At 39.8% G+C, this 19175-nt stretch overlaps 1 protein-coding gene across 1 annotated transcript in view; it reads left to right on the top strand.

Moving 5' to 3' along the window:
• Positions 1-19175, top strand: part of pcdh11 (protocadherin 11) — a 115187-nt gene that overhangs the window by 68651 nt on the left and 27361 nt on the right. The window contains exons 5-6 of the mRNA XM_026357222.1: positions 886-921; positions 5712-5910. Coding sequence (XP_026213007.1) covers positions 886-921; positions 5712-5910 — 235 coding nt within the window. The remainder of the gene's footprint in view (positions 1-885; positions 922-5711; positions 5911-19175) is intronic.

Raw genomic sequence — 19175 nt, 5'->3', positions numbered from 1 at the left:
TATTTGTCAAAAGTTTGGAGACCTTACTTTGTAATTTAGTTTAGTTGTCCACCATGAAGTTCAATTTTGCTTTTGATGAATAGCTTTGGTTGTACTGCTCTATCGCTCAGTCAGTTGCAGCATCCCTGGGTGAACAATTATGGCGGGATAATCTGTTGACATGAACTTGTTTCCTGTTCATTGTTTTACCGTTCCACCCCAGCGGTCCTCTCTGCTTCTCCCCCATCTAAGTGGCTCCTCACTGCCAGATTTCTTCTATTTTCTTTGCAAATCAAGTCATGTACTCAGATTATTATACACAGTACAAAGAAAACAAAATTGGTGATTAAAAATTAAATACTCTTATCTCTCCGTGAGTTATCTCAGTCCCCAGAGAGAGGATGCTATTTTGCAGACTTGCGGGTGTCTTTTGTTCCCAATTTAGAAGCTTGTTGCTGTTTATTGTTAATTTTTGATGCTTCATTTGATATTCTGTTCACTTTCCTCCCTGACATGCCGAGAAAACATTTTTATCAAAGTGTCAGTTATGTTGTCAGGATGTCAGGTTTGCCCTATTCTTTACATTTCTGGGGAGAGGGTGTGTACTCTGCTGCCCGGTTTATTGGCATGCCAGTTGAGCACAGAAATGTGCTGTACAAACTCTGTAAAAGTAAGAAATCAATATGTATCCTAAATCTCTATTCTAACCCCCTCCCCTCCAAAAAAAGACTTTAAACCCCTAAATCTGTGAGGTTGTCAATTGTGAACTCTGACTGACTTTAAGAAGACTGGGAAGTTCCCAGTGCAGTTTCCTTTGTCGGCTCCAAATATCCATTTCCATATTAAATCCTCTGTAGAGTAACTGCCAGACAGTGAAGTGAAATGACTGTTCTTATGTCTTTGCAGGAGGCCTGTCAACTTGGCAAGATAACCTCTGTGAATGTAAGTCTTGCTCTGTTCTTTGCTCTTTCTTGCATGTGCACGAGCGTCATTAAAGCAGAATAATGTACAGCTGCTCCGTCTTTATTTTGTGTAAGTTCCACACAATAACGGCGCACAGACTGCTCATCACCCTTGCAATGCTTTGTTGTCATAAAAATACATTTTGTTATTAACCTCTACCTTGTTGGAACAGCAGTAATGTGTTCTAAAAGTTTCCATTAGGGCTACTAACTGGGAACATTTCAACTTTGAAAGCATCTCCTCATTGAGCATATATATTTTTTTCTTAAGCAAAAGTATCTGTAAATGTAAAGTTTTGCTAGGAGTGACGTAAATGTGTCTTTACTTTTGATCTGTATTGTTTCATGATTACTGAAGTGTTCGGCTCAAGGGCATTTCACACTTTTTAGTAAGACACATTAACATTAAATCAAATTGTGTTGTGGCATAATACCCTCTAGTTTCTTTTCAATGTTGCATCTACTCTCTTTATGATGCAGTTTGTGTCTGCACACAGGCGTATTCAGGGTTCACCAGCAGGACTGTCAGGGTTCTTTCTGCACTTTGCACAATAAAAAGCTGCTCAAACGTTTTCCGTTTGAGCAGAGGATGCTGCTACTGTGAAAATGTGCACGGCGTGGCGCGTGCGTTTGGTCAAACTTTGAAGGAGAGTCTCACAAATATGTTATAGTTTTATTATTTGATGTGGAAAGATGCATCCAACTGGTCGATTATATGTTGCTTATTTTATCCATAGCCCTTAAATTGGTATCATATTACTACACATTAAAAAAGCCTGTAGTGCTTAGAAGCGCTTGATAATAGTTCAGTGCAAGATCCTGCTTAGCACAGACAGAAGAGTTTTACCACTACGGTCATTGTTCATGTAGCACACAGCAAATTATCCTAGCAGATGACTCAATAACAGATGAAATTGATAAAAAATTCATTTGATTTGTCAAAATCCACTCAGTAATTATTCAACCCACTTGCTAGAATCACTTCCCTCTTTCATGTTCCCGCCAGCTCACCATTTCACACACAGCGGCACATCACCTCACACATAATAGGCTGCGCTGGAACAACAAGTACAAAACGAGAGGAAACACCCCGAAAGTAAAATCACTAACAGATTTGTGTTATAACTGTTGCACAAATCCCGACATCAAATAAAACGGGGTCTTGTGCGGCTGCATTTTTTTTATATATATATATTTTTTTTTTTCAATTCACATAAGACATGTGCGACATGACAAATCACCATCTCCTCTGAACAGATTTATGCAGGTCTAGGTGCGCCCGCGAGCTGATCCTTATCTAAAATGGCAGAGTCAATCTCCCCTGATTCACTTCTAAGTGGTCCCTGTTTATCACTCAAAGTGAGGCGGTTGTCAGCCAAGTCCTTCTCTGTGCAGCACTGGCTTCTTTGCTATTTCTAGAGAGGGATGGTTGGGGAGAAGGTGTATATATAATAATAAAACTCAAAGTACTGTGGTCTACCAAAGGACAAGGTGGAAGCCACTTGGACGCTTCTCCTCTATATCTAAATATAAAAGACTTCTAATCCGGTAACCCATGGATCCAGCCCCATCTGCCTATTGTCTGGGTGGTTACCAGAGGGAGGGTTTTGGATTTGCTGTCTTGTTATATGGTAGAACTTGGCACACATCTCTGCTGTTCATTTTATCTCTGTGTACATACTTCTCAAGGCACTGTTTTATCTGGCTGAACGGGCTTTGTTTGGTCTTGATATCTCTTACCACAGCTTGTCTTTGCTTTATGGATTTCTGGCAGCTTCTTTAAATAAGTGATAATGCTTAGCACACTCACCTTGACTCCTCAGTGAATGTTTGTTTTTGTTTGTCATGTTTGCCTTTCAACACCAATGTTTTATTCACATTAATCGTTACAATGAAGACAAAGCATTTTATTTATTTAAGACCCTTTAATGGTAATTGTAATTAATAGCGCTATACAACTTAGCATTGTCTGCACTGTGGAATCGAATTAGGCTTTTCTTAACATCTGGCACCAACTTGAATAAACAGCAGTCTAAAAATGAAGACACTCCCCTTTGCAAAAATGATTACGTCCTAATTGTCACAGACAGCTGTTTGTTCTAATAAATTCTGGATGCAATCGTTGCAGCAAGTTTCCAATAATTAGAATCATGTGGAGAAGAAGCATGCTTTTTGTAGCGCTGCCAACCCTCCGTAAGTGGGCTCTTTCTTTTGCTGGAACCTGGACTTTGCTTCTGCGTGGGTCCTCCAGTAATTTGAGAAACAGCTGCCAACTCTGTTTGAGAACAACTAGATATTTAGACTACTTGAAAGAGTGGGCAAACGTGGCACACAGAATCGTGAGATTTTGCCAACAAGGTATTCGTCTATTTTCTGTCATAGAAAAATGAATCAAATTATAAGAGGAGTGAAATTCCTTCCCATAGATAACTTTAGAAATATACCTTATCATTTGGCAGCAGAACACTTCACACCACATGTAGCAAAAGCGAGATTAATTATAATCCTGTATCATATATTTTTTATTTGGTACAGAAATTAGAGCAGTGCATGTGAACAGATAAGTGTGTTCTTTCTTATTTTGCCAATAGAAACAACAGCAACACAAATCTTGAAGGCTGTTTGTTTCTTTGACTGCGTGCCCTTTTTCCTCTCTTTTCTCATTATTTCTTATGTCGCTCTCTTACCAGCACACACACACACACACACACACACACACACACACACTCGCTGATTTGTGGCCTCAGGATCTAGATGAATCAAGTAAATAGAATATTTAGCTAGCTGTTTCAACATCCCAGCATAGAAAGCCACTCAGTTGTGCTTTCAGGGTGCTAATTGTGTGGATTTAGGTTAGTCAACCCTCTCTGATAGTTTTTAAACTAAGCTTTTTGTGCACTTGGTTTTTGGCAGTTTGTCCTTCATTAGTGCCAGACTTTATTTCACTCTCCCTCTCTCCCCTATTTTCCCGAGCCTTATTTAGTCTATTTAGTCTTATCAAAGAACAATAAGAGCTTTATCTACGCACTGTAGTGACTAAGGAAAAATATATTCGCATAGAGACCTCACCTCCTCCTGAGCTTAAAGGAGCATGTGTTAATGATGTTTTTAATTCAGGACTTACATATTGCTTTTGTTGCTATAGCGATGAAGAAAATCACGATAGTCACCCATGCTCCACTTCTATTTGCTCTTAAAAAAATCTTATCAGTTTGAATAATGGGAGGAATAAAATTCACTGCAATAACTGAGGCTGGGGGCATAATTATATTTTATGTATTTTATGCCTCTATACAATGTGCTGCAGTATGATGTTACTCAGGGAATCATGTGAAGACATGAATTCAAGCTGCAGTATATATCACTGAGGCAACGCTCAGTTTTAACAGTGTTACCTCAAAGCCCAGTAAGACCCCCCCCCACCCCCCTCATTTTTCTCTTCGTCAAACTCCAAGGAAAAGATGTTAAAACCGAGAGCAGAAACGGTGTCTGCAGATTACCCACTGTGTCTGATGATGTGAGTGACTGCGGTTTGTTTTTCTGGGCGAGCTGCTAACATGTTAGCAGACACCACTACATACACGGTGTGTTTTCTTCTTGAGCTCAAATGAAAGGTCGCAACATGAACTTGCGTAAACCTCCGGAGAAATCAAAAAGGGCTGTACCTTTCAGAAGAAAATGCCCACATTCCTGTGATCCCCAAGACTTTACAAATCAAAGTCTCAGTCTCCACACTTTTCTTTTGTGTCTAAATTGGGCATGAGGAAAAAAACTAGGACATAGTTGAACTTGTTAATACAGATCCCATCTATTATGAGGAAGGGAAGTCTCAATTATAAATCTTACTGTCAGTTTATTAACTGAAAAGTAATTCAGTGCATTCAACAGACCAGAAATGATTTTTTGGGTTATGAGGTCAATGTTTCAATTAGTCCACCTGATGACAAAATGCAATTTTGGCATATTTTCCCTCTAAAAGAGGGTAAGGATGATAGATGCAGAGTGGGGCATGTAACAACACACTTGATACAATTAGGCAAGGATCTGCCTTGTAAATGCCACCTAACAGTATTCATTCACCCATAAACAAGCGGCGTTGTCACCACTGATGATGATATTAATAATCTTTGTGTGTCTGCGGTGGTGTGCCAACAAGCTCTTTAAGAGCAAAGAGAATACCTGCAAAAGATGGGTTCTTTAATACCAAACTACATGCATCGCTGGAGGGACAGAATTTTTAAGGACGTGATTTCAAATGTCTTTTTCTAGTGGGCAAAAAAATGAGTCAAAACGCAAAAAAATACAGCGCTAAAGTAACTGAGGTCAAGGATCAGACTTCGAATTCGTGATTACATCGGTTTGGTGATTCACTAACATTTTATAAATAAATAGATAAATTGTTTCTGGCCTAGCAGGTGCCATGCAGATAGTTTTGGTTTTTGTTTGTCAAATATTCATCTATGAGATTTCTGTCCTCACCTCAACACAGTGGAGGTGGGAGGAATTTCAATTGTGGTGCTCAAAGCGTTGAAATATTGCATTTTTTTAAAATATGACTGTCTAGAAGGAGTGTCCTTGTTCCCTTGGACAGACCTGACTTGAAATGGTTTAGTACCAGTCCCACTGCAAAAATAGTTCCTGAAACCAGTTCCCGTTGTGCTCTTAGACTTCTCATTTTCATCCATACTTATCCGCAGCACACTGCTGTACTTGCTCGTGGAAGCAGTATATTTTTTAATACAGCATTTCTTGTTTGTCCGTGTCTTCCAGACCCAGCGTCGTGTGACGTTCCATCTTCCAGATGGTTCCCAGGAGAGTTGCAGTGACAGCGGCCTGGGAGACCCGGAGCCTTGCAGCATGGCCAGCACTACCCAGCCTCTTCCCCTCAGTTTCCCACAGGAGGAGTACTATGAGCAGACATCACCTAACAGCCGCACTGAGGGAGATGGAAACTCAGACCCAGAATCCAGTGAGTGCTGAATTCTCCCATGTTCAGACAGGCAAATCTGTCATGCTTCTTGTGTTTTTCTCTTTTGTGATTTTCGAGGCTGATTCTCCACAGCGTAATTTAAAAGGACCCATCTGTGTTTTTAACCAGTAAAATTATTTACAGTGATTCCCGCTGCAATTGTCATAGAAACAACACAGCCTCGCTAACGCTTAACAAGTGACCACTTTCTGTCGAATAACCAGTAACAAGCTAGCGCTGCATATAAATAAAACATGCCGCTTTCATGAGGTCATTCTTGGTCATGGTTGTACAGATAGGGCAGTTGCACTGCTGAGAGAGACATAATATAAATAGTAATAACAGTAAATCTCTTTCTGTGAACTACTTTTCAGATTTTCTTTGTTGAGATTAAAACAACAACCTTCTCAGCTAAATTAGATGTGGAAACAAAGTGAATCTGATCACAACAGCAACAGTGAATTTGACAGTTGTGCAGAATTAGAGTTAGAGTACAATTTTCTACAGGGGTGCATTTATTATTGACAATTAATTTTGTAAATCTGAATTTTTGTAAATGCTGTCCAGAGCTAAGCCTTACAATGTAAGGGGAATTATACCTCTGAAGTTGGAACTCTGCAGAATTTATTCAAATGATTCACTAGACAGCTGTCACTGCATGGCTTACTGCCCAATGATGTTCTTCATAAAAAGCTCCATTGGACTCTGGGATGCACAACTCCTTCCTCATACATATACAACAGATTTTTAAAAAATCATCTTCAAATAACTGGCTGAGGGGGAAAAGCGTGCTTAAGACACACCACTGAAGAGTCTGGATTTTTTCCACCGGTGGTAGAGTAGGTCCAAAGCCTGTGCACCAGCAGCATGCCAATGATGCTGCTGAAATTATTTTGCTCCACCTTAATATGAGCAAGGCTATTCTGAGTCCCCTATCATCAATATGTCCTTGTCACATACTTAGCCCCCCCCCCCCTCCAACACTGGATATTCTAGTCCTGGTGAATCAGATTTTATTTTCTGGAGGTAACCCTGCTTCACATATTGCAGACTGGATCGAGGCTCAGATCGGGGTAGGCCGTCATTCCTCCTTTGGCCTGCGTGTGTCATTGCCAGAAATGCTTCAGTTTGCCATTGCCTGTCAAAAAAAGCAAGTCTGTTTTTTTCTATCTAGTGGGGAAAAAAAAAAATCTACAGGACAGGGAGAAACAGATTGCTTTGCATACACCTACGTGCGGTATAGCCATTGTGTCATAGCTGTAAGTGAGACAACAGTCCTTGGTGAATCTGCCTCTCCAGCAGCTGCGCTGACAGGTCCGGGGCTGGGGTGTCACTGGGAGTGTGATTGTGAATTTGTTAGACATTAGACAAGATGGGTGGCATCCGGGCAATGGGTTCCTGTTCATTTACATGTGAAGGCTCATCTCATTTGTGATTTTTTTTTTTATTTCTGATGAGAGGATGTTGAAGATGACCTCAAGAAAAGTTTATTTATTTATTTATTTTTTACAAGATATTCTATTTTACACAACCACCTGACCTTCATAGCCTCTCACACATCGGTGCGCATGCAGGAGTGTGTATAAACACACACAAACATATACATCTAATGATCAAACCTTTCTTTCTCCAGCTGTTCCCTTTAATGTATTCGCCATGGTAACTGCCTTGATTCATATACTGTAGATGATTCATTTATGTATGGAGGCCATTGCTCATCATCTTATTAATATTCAGTGACATAAACATCTCATATTTCATAAACTTACTCAAATACTGCGCTTATTACTAACGTTCCCTGTGGGGTAGTATTTGCTGAAGTGCATTAGTTTGAGATAGAAGGGCCATGCTAATGGTGCAAATGCATGCATGCACTGCTGCATTAAAAATCACAGCACAGTGATACATTCTCAAAGTGAGGATATGATTATATCAGGAAATTAATTTGGGTTAATTGTTCATAGAATCCTTTGTAATGCTCTGCTGCGAATCAGATTGCAATAAAGTATGTTGCTGCATTGAAACGGAGTTAACAAACTTAGTGTAACAGTAGAGCAGAGTTATTTGACTCATTTTATTCACTCATATAAAATTCACCAAGAAATATATGTAAAACTTTGCAGCTATCAGATATTTATGGCTTGCCTTTTCAAGCTTCAGGAAAGTACACCAAATTCATATTTTATGTTTGTATAATTTTAATAAATACATATTTAAAAGACCATACATTCTCACCTAACGTCCTTGGTTTGACTCATCCAGCTCCGTTTTCCTCTTCCAGAAGTTAAGTCAGATAAACTCTGACTCAATGTTGCTCAGTTCAAAAAAAGAGAGAGATGGATCCTGTGCATGTTTACTGTCTCAGAGATGAGTGTGTTGGTGACAGAGGGGGGCCTAAGATGGATTAGATATGGTTTTATCAATGAGCACCAGGCTGGCATGGCGGTGGCAATCTCTTATCGTGTCGTCTCAATTTGTAAAGCAGAAAGAACAAGGAAAAGTGGAAAGAGGGGAGAGGAGATGGAATGAGTCCAAGTGCAGACGGAGAAATAGAGCTCGGAGATTGAAAGACTCAAGTGACTGTAGAAAGAGAGAATTTCCCGAGTCAAAAGCAGTGTTGTTTTGAAAAAGGTGCTTCGGCTCGGACCTGAATGTCAACTTGCGCTGAATAATTGTCGGTGCCAAAGGCAAAGCCATGTGGCCTTCTTATGACAATGAATTTCTCAACTCCTTTTTAAACCTGCATCTTTATTAGACCACCCACTCTTGAAATAAAGTTCATATGACATTTTATGTTTCTATTATTTATGAGTTAGGCGGCTGCTCGTTTTATGGGCTCATGGTTCTCCCTCCAGGCTTACTTCACCACCCCACCATCAGTCTTGCGCTGTCGCCTCTTGTGTCACACGTTGTTTCAAAGGTTTTGATATTTCCCCCTCTGTCTTGACAAATAGATTAAAGCTACAAATTAATATCATTAGCATATGTTTTTTTTTTTTTAGGTCCAGCCCACATACATCCGACAGCTGACTTTTACAGAACTAAACATCCAGAACAATTAGGCGTGATGAATCATACCTGTCCCTTTTGGCCAAATTGCAACACTTCATCAAAACATCAAAAACAGGAATGCATAATGACATGTGATGCAGCCTTCCCTTTTGAATGAAGAAGAATGTACTCTGCTGTTTCTGTTGACAACCTTTCATATAGTCCTCAGATTTTAGCACAGTATTGCAGAGGTTCACCTTAGTGGCTGGCTTTTCCTGGAATCACTAAGAGCGCTGTTGTTTTAATACTAAAAGCCTCCAGCTGATGAAAATGTCTTTCTTGACCCATCTTGGCTCAGGCATTGTATCCTGCGGAATTTGTTGTTGTTGTTTTTTAATGATAATGACCACTGGCCTTGTTCTGTGGGATGTTACTGCACTTGTGATTAGTTCAGCTTTGTTGACAATGAATAACCGAATCCTGTTTATTTTTATTTTTTTTTTATGAATCTATTAATGTTCTGGAGCCTGTGCTGTTATGTTGATGCTGGCTTAATGATGTCCTGAAAGGTTTCTGCTGAATGATGGGAATCGTCATGTCACAAACAGCGAACAGTGCTAAGCCCTCAGACAAAGTGCAGCAAAGTAGGAGCAAATCCCTGAGTCTAAATCCGTCACATTTTTCAAACAATACACAATTTTGTTCTCTGGACAATTTGTAATATACTTATTTCTTTTGCCTGTTGTTGGAGTTGAGGGATTTAGGAGCTTGTGCTTTTACCCACTTACCAGCAGCTCACTGAAGGCAGTTTTGAAGTAGTGCATTAGTCTCTGGAAGAAAGCTTGATAGTATAGTTCCGTATCGTAATCTGTGGCATATGGCTTTCAAATGACCAGCTTACACCTTGTCTGTCTAAGATCTAAATCTGCTATTAAAATAAGCCAATCCTTTTTAAACACTGCGGGCATTAATAAGATTATAGTTTTAAACATGCTACAAAGTGTATTATAAGAGAGAGACTCTGCTTGTATTCTTTTATCAAATAACAAATTAAAATGTTTCTTTTGTTTAATATTTAAATAATTGGTTCTTTACTGTACAGTTATGTGCCTAAAGTTTATATTGCACATCATATAATTCCTGATGCCAGACGAATAATCTGATTAAAGGCTTGCTGGATTCTTACTATGTCGGGGTTACATTCTCAACTCTTTGATTTCTGTAGGTCCAAAATTTTCATAATGGCTTTCAGACTGAGTTTCCAGTTGACTGATTTACAACTACCCTTTTTCTTGCCTTTGGAAAAGGCCACTTGACTTGATCTAGTGTGCCAAACACGTTGGTACCACTTGAATTTTTAATACTTTTCAAACCCAGTATGACTGTCCGCCAATGGCAAGCTTGCACTAAGATTGGAATTCAACTGTCTAGACACAATCTGCCCATGAATAAGGGGATTTCAAGAGGAAGCCTGAAAAAAATGTTCGATGGTTGCGTTTTCAAACTCTCCACTACAAAACTGTAACACTACATTTTGGTATTCACACTAATAGTTTAGCACATCATTATATGATGGCAACAACATGTAGCATTCAGTACAGTTAGCTGCATTAATTATTCATATGAGTCCAATCTCAGTTTCACTTTGAGGGTTCTCATATGCAATTAGACATAATGAATGTGCTTCTTAATTACATTCATTTGTGCAAATTTCCATTCCCCATTGAATTTTTCTGTGGAAACATTGTGACACTGACCAATGGCATATCATTTGCAATGTGACTAAATCCATTCAGCATAGAACAATTAGCTGTAATTAGTGTTACAATGTCATCAGCGACCAGGGGGAAAGACTAAGCTGACATGCAAAGGAGAAGAGGACCCTTGTTCACAGAGTTATAAGTCCAGCATACTTAGCAAGATCCAGATAATTGGCTGACCACAGGTTAGAAGGATGATGAACTGTAGTAAGACTGTTAGGTTTGATTTTTTTTTTTTATGACTTTTATTCATGTAAAGTCGACTGAGCAGACAGTCTCTTTGATAGCAATTCCCTTCTCCACATTTACACATTTAAGCTGCAAAATTTGACTTCTGGCAGATCATCTCGTCATCTGCTGCGGACAAATGAGCTGCTTTGCTGAAGTAATTAAGAAGTGCCTTGCTTAAGGGTACATATGTGCCGGCTGTTGTTGAAAGATGGGTTTAAGCAGTTCTCATTCACTGTGAGAACCACTTTGTGACCCTACACATTGTCATGGTATCAGAGATATTCTGGCTGTGGTGTGTATATTTAATTCATGCTGCACATAAAATGGTAATGGAGCATATTCCTTTTTTTGCAGTTATCCCACAATCTACAAGATAACTTCTTCAAACTCCTTTTTTTTTTCACATCATTTGCACCAGTTTGCTTCCTGCTATATATTCTCGCTCATATAAATAAATAAAAGCCTTTGTGCCTTCTGGCTCCCAGAACTTTTTACAGCTGCCCCAGTGGGCCTGCAACAGAGCTAAATGAAGCAACAGTGAGTATTAACCTACATAGATTGGACCTTTCCTTTTAAGATGAATTTAGATTTAGATTTTGTTTCTCCTTTTTGTGACCGCCGGGGGTCTAGAGTTGAGTCAGAAGGGGATTTAGATGGACTCATCTGTATCCTTCTCAACTGATTGGGATTTGGCGCAAGAGCTCAGTTCTCAGAGGTGATGTGGAGGGGAACCCTTGTTTTATCTGGTTCAAATGCCACACCAGTTGTCTCAGAGAGAGAGACGAGCTATTGATCTGGAGGAGTCAACTCAGCTTGCAGAAATCTCTCTGCAGCCTCCTTCAAACGACTGAAAAGTGTCATGTTAGAAACCTCCTTTTCCAGAGTATTAGGCCCCTTCTTTGTTTCCCCGCCAAAGCCTTTTGTGAAGTCGAGATGGGAGCTTTCTGGTGCAATCATCCACATCTTACCAAGACAAGATAGAAAAGATATTAAAAGATTTCAGGACAATCAGTTCATGGACTTTACAGTTTTTCCTACAATATGAAGTGCTCCAGTGCCATGGCCAGTAGAAATGTGGAAATAGTGGAAAATAAACACTTTTGAGAGTTGACTTCTAAATTAATTGAAGCAGACAAGCAGCGGTTAGACTGAAACTATAAAATCAACAGCCTTACACACGCATTATGAGTGACACATGCTTAGTATTGGCTTTTTAACGTAGTTTTAGTGGAGAGGATTTCTGTAAGCTGATTTGGCTTTCACCAATAAATCTACAACTTAACCTTCTCTAATTAACATGCACATATTCAGCTAATTTATTCAACTATTTTAGGGGATTAAATCGCTTTTTTTTAATGAGGAACATATTTTTTTGTTGTTAATGCACACTTTAATGCTTTCAGTTCAACGTTTGTTAATGCTCCAGCATGCCCTGAAAGATGGGATTCAAATGCTCGGGACGTCTAGTAAGATTTGTAGGATAAATAAATCAAACGCGTCATGTTTGACTGTCCAAACTTTACTGTTTCAATTTTACTCAGCGGCCCTGTGACTTGAGTGGGCTTTTTAAAGACCTGTACAATTAAAGCACTCACTCCAAAGTTGTTAACATGTTCAGTAAGTCTTGTGTCTGGTTTGGGAAGGGATCAATAACTGCCAAGTTTGAACGTGTCTCTGGACAATCCATTTTGAACTCGGCAGGGGTAGAGAGAGACTTCAAACAAGGATAGAGGCTCAAAGGCCCGAGCCAGCAATTCACTTTGTTCCATTTCACTGACTCTGTGATTCCTAAACTGGAATATGGCTCAGACTGCATATTAAACCGGTGAAACGTTAGGTTTGGGCGAGTTGAGCCGCTTTGGTCCTTGATCCCATCTATCTGATATGATCTCAGTAAAACCAAACATGAATCATTAAAAACAACAACACACCTGAAATCAAACAAGGGCAAGTTATTTATCGGTTGCCAATAGTGTCTTTCACATATGGTGCAAAAGGCTATGTAGATTTTTTTTTTTCCTCATTCAGTTTAATCTGATTGGAATCAAGCACTCAGTAAACACTGTCTTAAACCTCAAAGTTAGAAATCCTCAGATAATAAACTTGCTTGAACTTTTAAACTTTGAAGAAATCTCACCACAGACCTGGACACCGCAAACCTCCCAACGTTGCTCAAGAACCGCACTGCTCTTTCAGTGTGATGAGCTGAGGTTACACCTGCCTGAAAGAGCAGAAACTTTCCCTTCAGTAGCGGGAGAAAAACATGGGAAGCTATAAAATATAGATGCGCTAATCTTTTATTCAAGGCCATTTGTTATAGATAGCTTTTTACAAAGATTCCACTCCTTTTCATTTTTAGTTTTTAGAGTCTGTGTTAGCATTAACATTTTTGCCTGCGATTTAGCAGCTGCTGTCCATCCTACCAACCCCATCCTGCTCACAAACATGTACTCTAACACGCACTTAATTCAGAATACACACACGTGGCATCCCAGTTCAAACTTTAACTCACACCAATGCATTATGGATATGTCGTAGTTCATGCCTTGGCAACAATAAATCACAAAATAAAACAAGTCTACATCTTTGAAATGATAAAGGGATTTTCTTTGGCTTTCAAATGGCAACATCACATCATGCAGAAACACAAAATCTTCTCACTAGGGGTTTTATGTTTGTCTATAAATTTTGTGTTGAGGTCAGAGGTCAGCCTGATTCCTATTTCAATAAAGCCATTATGCTCTGGCTTGGAGGTGTCGTATTTCAGTATAACAAATGATACGGTTTATTGTGAACAACTGCATTAGTGAGACTGAGACGGGGTTAGAGGAAGTGCATCTGTCTCTCTCTCCTTTTCTCCCTCTCCCATCTTCCCCCATCCCTTCTTCCTGCCGTTAAGATATAGCACCACCAAACAGATTAAAATGCATGGTCTCATCCCTTTCTCATTTTTCACATGCAGTGGGTCTCAAGGATAAGGATGGCCTCTGCTCAGAAGGACTTATTGACCAAAATAACTGTGCGTCAATATGTCTCCTGAAGGCTGAACAGACCCCAGCATCTCAGAGGTTGTATTTTCACCAGCTCTCTTAGGCCTTCAGAGTGTTGTCCTAATATGGTGCAGAACAGCATAGCAGGATAGAAACATTTGGCAAAGCCTTCTTAAAGCTTGGTTGTTCTAAAAAAGAGCCCATTTATCGACGAACGATGGCAAATTGAATGTTAAAAGTGTGCTGACAGACAAGAAAAGGGACACAAACACAACAGACTTTTGTGCGGAGTGCGGCATGCTGTGACCGATGTAAAACGATATTGCTGCTTTTCTCCGGCTTATTTTTCAACAAGAAATCACTATGAGATAAAGCGCAGTTTTGATGAGATTCAATTTACAGTGATAGTTGCAGTATTGCTGCAGTGACATCAATGATATGATGACAGACTGCTACAACTATGATGCCATCTGTCTATATTTCACGTATTTGCATATTTCAAATAAAATGTGTCATTCACAACAAATGCAATATTTCCCTGTGAAATCATTAATTTCACAAGTGTGGGTATAAAATCACAATAAATCTCATGCATACTGTAACAGTACGTACCCGCTCTCATACGCACTGTCTTGAATTCTAATTACTACTGGCAGTTAATTCAATTGGTTGGGATATAATAAAGCATGGCTACAATTTGTTTTTTTTTTAATTTGCATCTGTTGCTATGATTTCATTCAGGTGTTGAATGCACATGCATTAATGAGATTTCTACCCACTGTATTATGTGGGAACTTATCTCGACCTGGTCAATGAATGCATGAACTGTTTTTCGTGGACAAATAGAGTGAGAGCGTAGCAAGGAAAGTCAAAAGAAGAAGTTGTGCTGAATGAGCGGAATAAGAAATAGAGAGGGCAGAGGAAGGGGTTTTCAGATGGGCCATGCTGAGGGAGTAGATTTTCAGGTAAGCCCTGTAGGAAATGTTTGGCCTAACAGAAAATGACAGGGGGCTTTTGAGGGGCTTGACACTGAACGCATAAACCTGGCTTTTCTGTACCCTCACCAAGTGAGCCGAGGCATTCATCACATTCATGGTGGTCAAGTTCGCGAGGCACTTCTGCCCGGCCTCTTTGTGAGGCATCTGTGGGGACCTCAAGGCAATGTAGCGCTCGTGAGGTCAGTTAGCTGTCTGCCATTTCATGCATGCAGAAGCAGACCTGGTGCTTAAGCCTCGCCAGAAGCTCTGGCAAGCAGGCAGACACTGTGTCCCTTTGTCCCCGTTTCCCCAGACACCTGCGTGATTGCATTGATTTGTACTGATTCTATTCAGCTACAGTCCCACAGGATTTCAAGTGTCAAACATCTGTCATACAGAGATTCCCTCATGTTTACTAATGCGGCACAGTCTTAAGAGTAAAAATAATTCACATAACTAATTATGGATGTGAAGGAAGGAATGTGAACAAAGAATCAGCAAAAGGAAATGATATAGGCCTATTTTACCTTTATTTTGTATGTGTGTGTGTGTGTGTGTGTGTGTGTGTGTGTGTGTGTGTGTGTGTGTGCATACATCTGTAAACACAACGATATTTTGTTCAACTTACTCAAATCAGAATATCTACTGAAACTGTTTTCAAAGTTTCTAAAATGTATCTTTTATCCTCTTTCTTGTAACAGCAGCAGCTGAGAGGGAAAGACGTGCAGATTGAAAGAAAAGCAGTACGCAACAGAGCGAGCTCACAGTGTTAGCAGAAAATAGACTGGAACGTCTCCTGAAGCCAGTTACAGGCAGCAGCAACTGCAAAAGTCTTTGTTATGATAAAATCACAGACCTCTGCGCGTATGCCCTTGATTCTGCAGTTGGCTTAACTCGGCAGGTCACCAAGGGGAGGCAGATGTTGTCTCGAGGCATGTCCCACTGCCTCCATGAGTGCTCCGGCTGGTGTCGCTGAGCTTACAGGTGCAGAGGGGATGGTGGACTGGGGAGTTGGAGGTGCAATAAGCCGTTGCTCAGCGCCGCAGGGCAGCACTGGGGATGTTGGAATGAGCAGATATGCTCATTTTGATCCACTGAGGTATAATAATTGATGATCAACCCTGCTGTCGCATTGGGGAGTCACTGGTCCGTGCCATAATACACCCTTAATGCAACACATGGTGGTGTGGACAGACGTGCCATGGGGTCTCATCTATTTCATGTGGCATAAAGGCTTATTGAGGGAATGCAAGTCCAAATAGCACACTAAAGAACACCTTCTCTGCCACCTTAACTTATACATGACTCAAATCCTCCCTGAAGAAACTTTATGCCTTTGATTAAACACTCTTTTATTTTTAATGCTTGTTTCCATTTAAGCATTGTGTGTTTACTGCACACATGTTTGGGATAAAGTAAAGTCAAGATAAAGACAAATGAAGATGCAGACACTGAAAGGACTGTTGTAGAACAATACTAAGAGACCTCACACGGAGAGTATTAGAAACAAAAAACACAAATTGTTTCATAATTGTTCATTTTAATGAATTTGTAGACAACAAAGGAGAAAGAATTGCAAGAAATGCTCCTTTTTGAAGTCCAGCATTGTAAAGCTTAAAACCTGACCTACTTTTCTTCCCCTCTTCTGTATATTTACTCTTGTTCTATATAGTATAAAAAAAGAGAAAAAAAATCCTATTTGGTGTTTGGTTTCTTGATTAATCACCATTATTTTCCCAGTTGCACAGCGCATGCAGAATTTTTACACACCAGGCGTACAGGGAAAGCATCCATACAAAGGCGCATACATACACATACACCTTGATCTGCATCTAGTTGTGCAAACCTCCCACATCGTACAACTAAGAACAGATTTCTCAAACACAAAACACTACCACCGACAACCTAAGGGTCTTTGAAAGCCTCCACTCGCTGATCCTTCTTCAGCGTGGTTCTGCTGCTGCAAGAGATCAAGCATAGACGCAGCAGGGCAACACGAGAACATCCCACAGCTCAAACTGGAAAATCTCCCAGTGTTTCTCAATAACCAGGTCTCACACAGTGTCACCGCCTCTTTTCAAAATGAATGTGAAGCAGTGAAAAAAAAAAAAGTTATGGTTCCAGAATAAATTCCAAAAGAATCAATAGGCCTCCATTATCCTGGCCACACTAAACAACATTTAAACCACTGAGCAGCTTTTGTCTGATAAAAAAAAAAAAGAGCGCTGTTCCATGTTTGTTGTCATTGTTGGTCGTCAGTGATCCGATCAAATTTTAATCACACTATTCAGCCTCATTGATTTCAGTTTACCACAGATTGTGCTGAATGAAATATTGTTCTTTTTTTTCTCCATCAGTGGCAATTACCCAACAATGAGAGCTCGATATCACAGTGTATTAGAAGGCATGGTGTTTGTGAAATACTGTGTTTGGGCTACTTGTCTGCAGCTGCCAGGATTTTAATAGAGCCGGCATACATATTCACATGTGCAGCAGACACATGCTTGTGTGCACTCACCAGGCGCTCATTTACTTTAATATACTTATACACCCACACATCCACCGCTTGCAGTGCAGACAAACGCAGGAAGAAAGACAATCACACGCATCATAAGCATTGAATGGATGCCTCTTTCTTATTTCCTCAAAGTCAAGAAGACAAAGAAGTCCTAATGTGCTGTTAGTCTAAAGATTTGTGCTCCTATGAAATGTCTTGAAAATGTACTCCATAAGTTGGATGTGCAGTAATAACATTGTCATTGTTTGTAAAGGCATGTCTTGTTGATTGTCGCCCATGAAGGATCACGGTTTTCGCCTTTCTTTTATCATTTACAGCCAGTAATTACCATTATTATCGTGGCGTTGTAAAATGATTAATATTAATTTTTCCAAAGAGAAGAATGTGCACACTTTCTTCCATCTGTCTTACCTTTGGAGCATCTGCCATCGCTTACAGGGCCGTCCACCTCAAGAGTCACAGGGACACAGGGACATCTGTCCCAACAGATAGAAAATCAGGAGAGGGGCCATCAATTCTGTTAACGCTCCACTGAAGTCTGTGTTATGTTCACCATAATTTGCTTTTGGTTGCTGCAGCATCCCGGAATATTGTTTTGCAGCAGCTCAGACAAAGTCGGTTGGTTGTAATGTGTCCCTTTTCGGCCATTCTGCGAGCAGATAATTTGATAAACCCCCAGACGTAATGGCTATGCTGCATCCTGATAAATGTGGGTAATATGACAGGGGACAGAGGATTTCCCTAACAATTTCTGAAGAGAAGTTTGGCTATTAGGATGATTTGATATTTTCCGGAGAGAGTACATTTGATCTGAAGGGAATGTATTTTGTTGGCATTCAGCGTAACACTGTATGACTTTTTTAGTTACGGGAATTGGTGCATGTGTCTGTTTTGTTTCCGAGCTTGTTTGCGAATTTGGATGTGGATGTATTTGAATATGCTCAGGCAATATTTTCTTTCAAATTGTTTTCGCAGTTTCAGATATAGAACACATATTCCGCGGGGAAAAGCAATAACATAAGGTTACAAATCCAGTGTTACAAAACTTTGGATTTCCTGTCATAGTACCTTATGCTCTTTCACTTCTCCCAAGCAAGAACACTCTCCACTGCACACATATTATTCATAATACCCTCTTATATATTCTTGAAAACGCAAATCAGAATAAAGTTAGTGAAACTGACCATGCAGTGACCCAAAAGCTCACTCAGCCATTCCTGCTTCTTCAGTTTGCTTCCTTTCAATCTTGCGAGGGTACAAGCGTCAGCTATTCCTCATATGATAAAATATGCAATCTGTGCCTGCCAGTCTATGAGCGAGTTTTGGGTTAATCCTCATGAATACGTGACTTTGTCTGCATGAATAAATAAAAACCTGCTCACTGGGTAATTGAGGTGCCGTTCCACTAACAAACGAGGACACAAATTCTAAATGGGATTTTTTTTTTTTTCTCTCTGTGATCTAGACCCACGGTGATTTATATCACATGTAATCGCTTACTAAAACCATATTGATACAGTATATAAGGAAGATGTGACACTGAAATGTGGATTCTCCCTCGAGGACTCCAGAAAAGTTCTATTATATCGCTGTTATTTTATCATTTGCTTCAATTTTATAGAATCTTAAGTGTAGAAATGCCACAGAGTGTTGATGGTGACATTTAATGCCTGGTGGCAGAACATTTTGAATAAATCATGATTTGAAATTATTTAACTCTTACAATACATGAATGGCTGACAGTAACAGAAACTGTTGAGTAGTCTAATTCCACGTATATATTCAAATTGTAATAAAT

Source organism: Anabas testudineus, chromosome 10 (assembly GCF_900324465.2).
Source record: "Anabas testudineus chromosome 10, fAnaTes1.2, whole genome shotgun sequence".
In the NCBI taxonomy this organism is placed as follows: Eukaryota; Metazoa; Chordata; class Actinopteri; order Anabantiformes; family Anabantidae; genus Anabas; species Anabas testudineus.
This window is presented reverse-complemented; position numbering and strand designations above follow the sequence as displayed.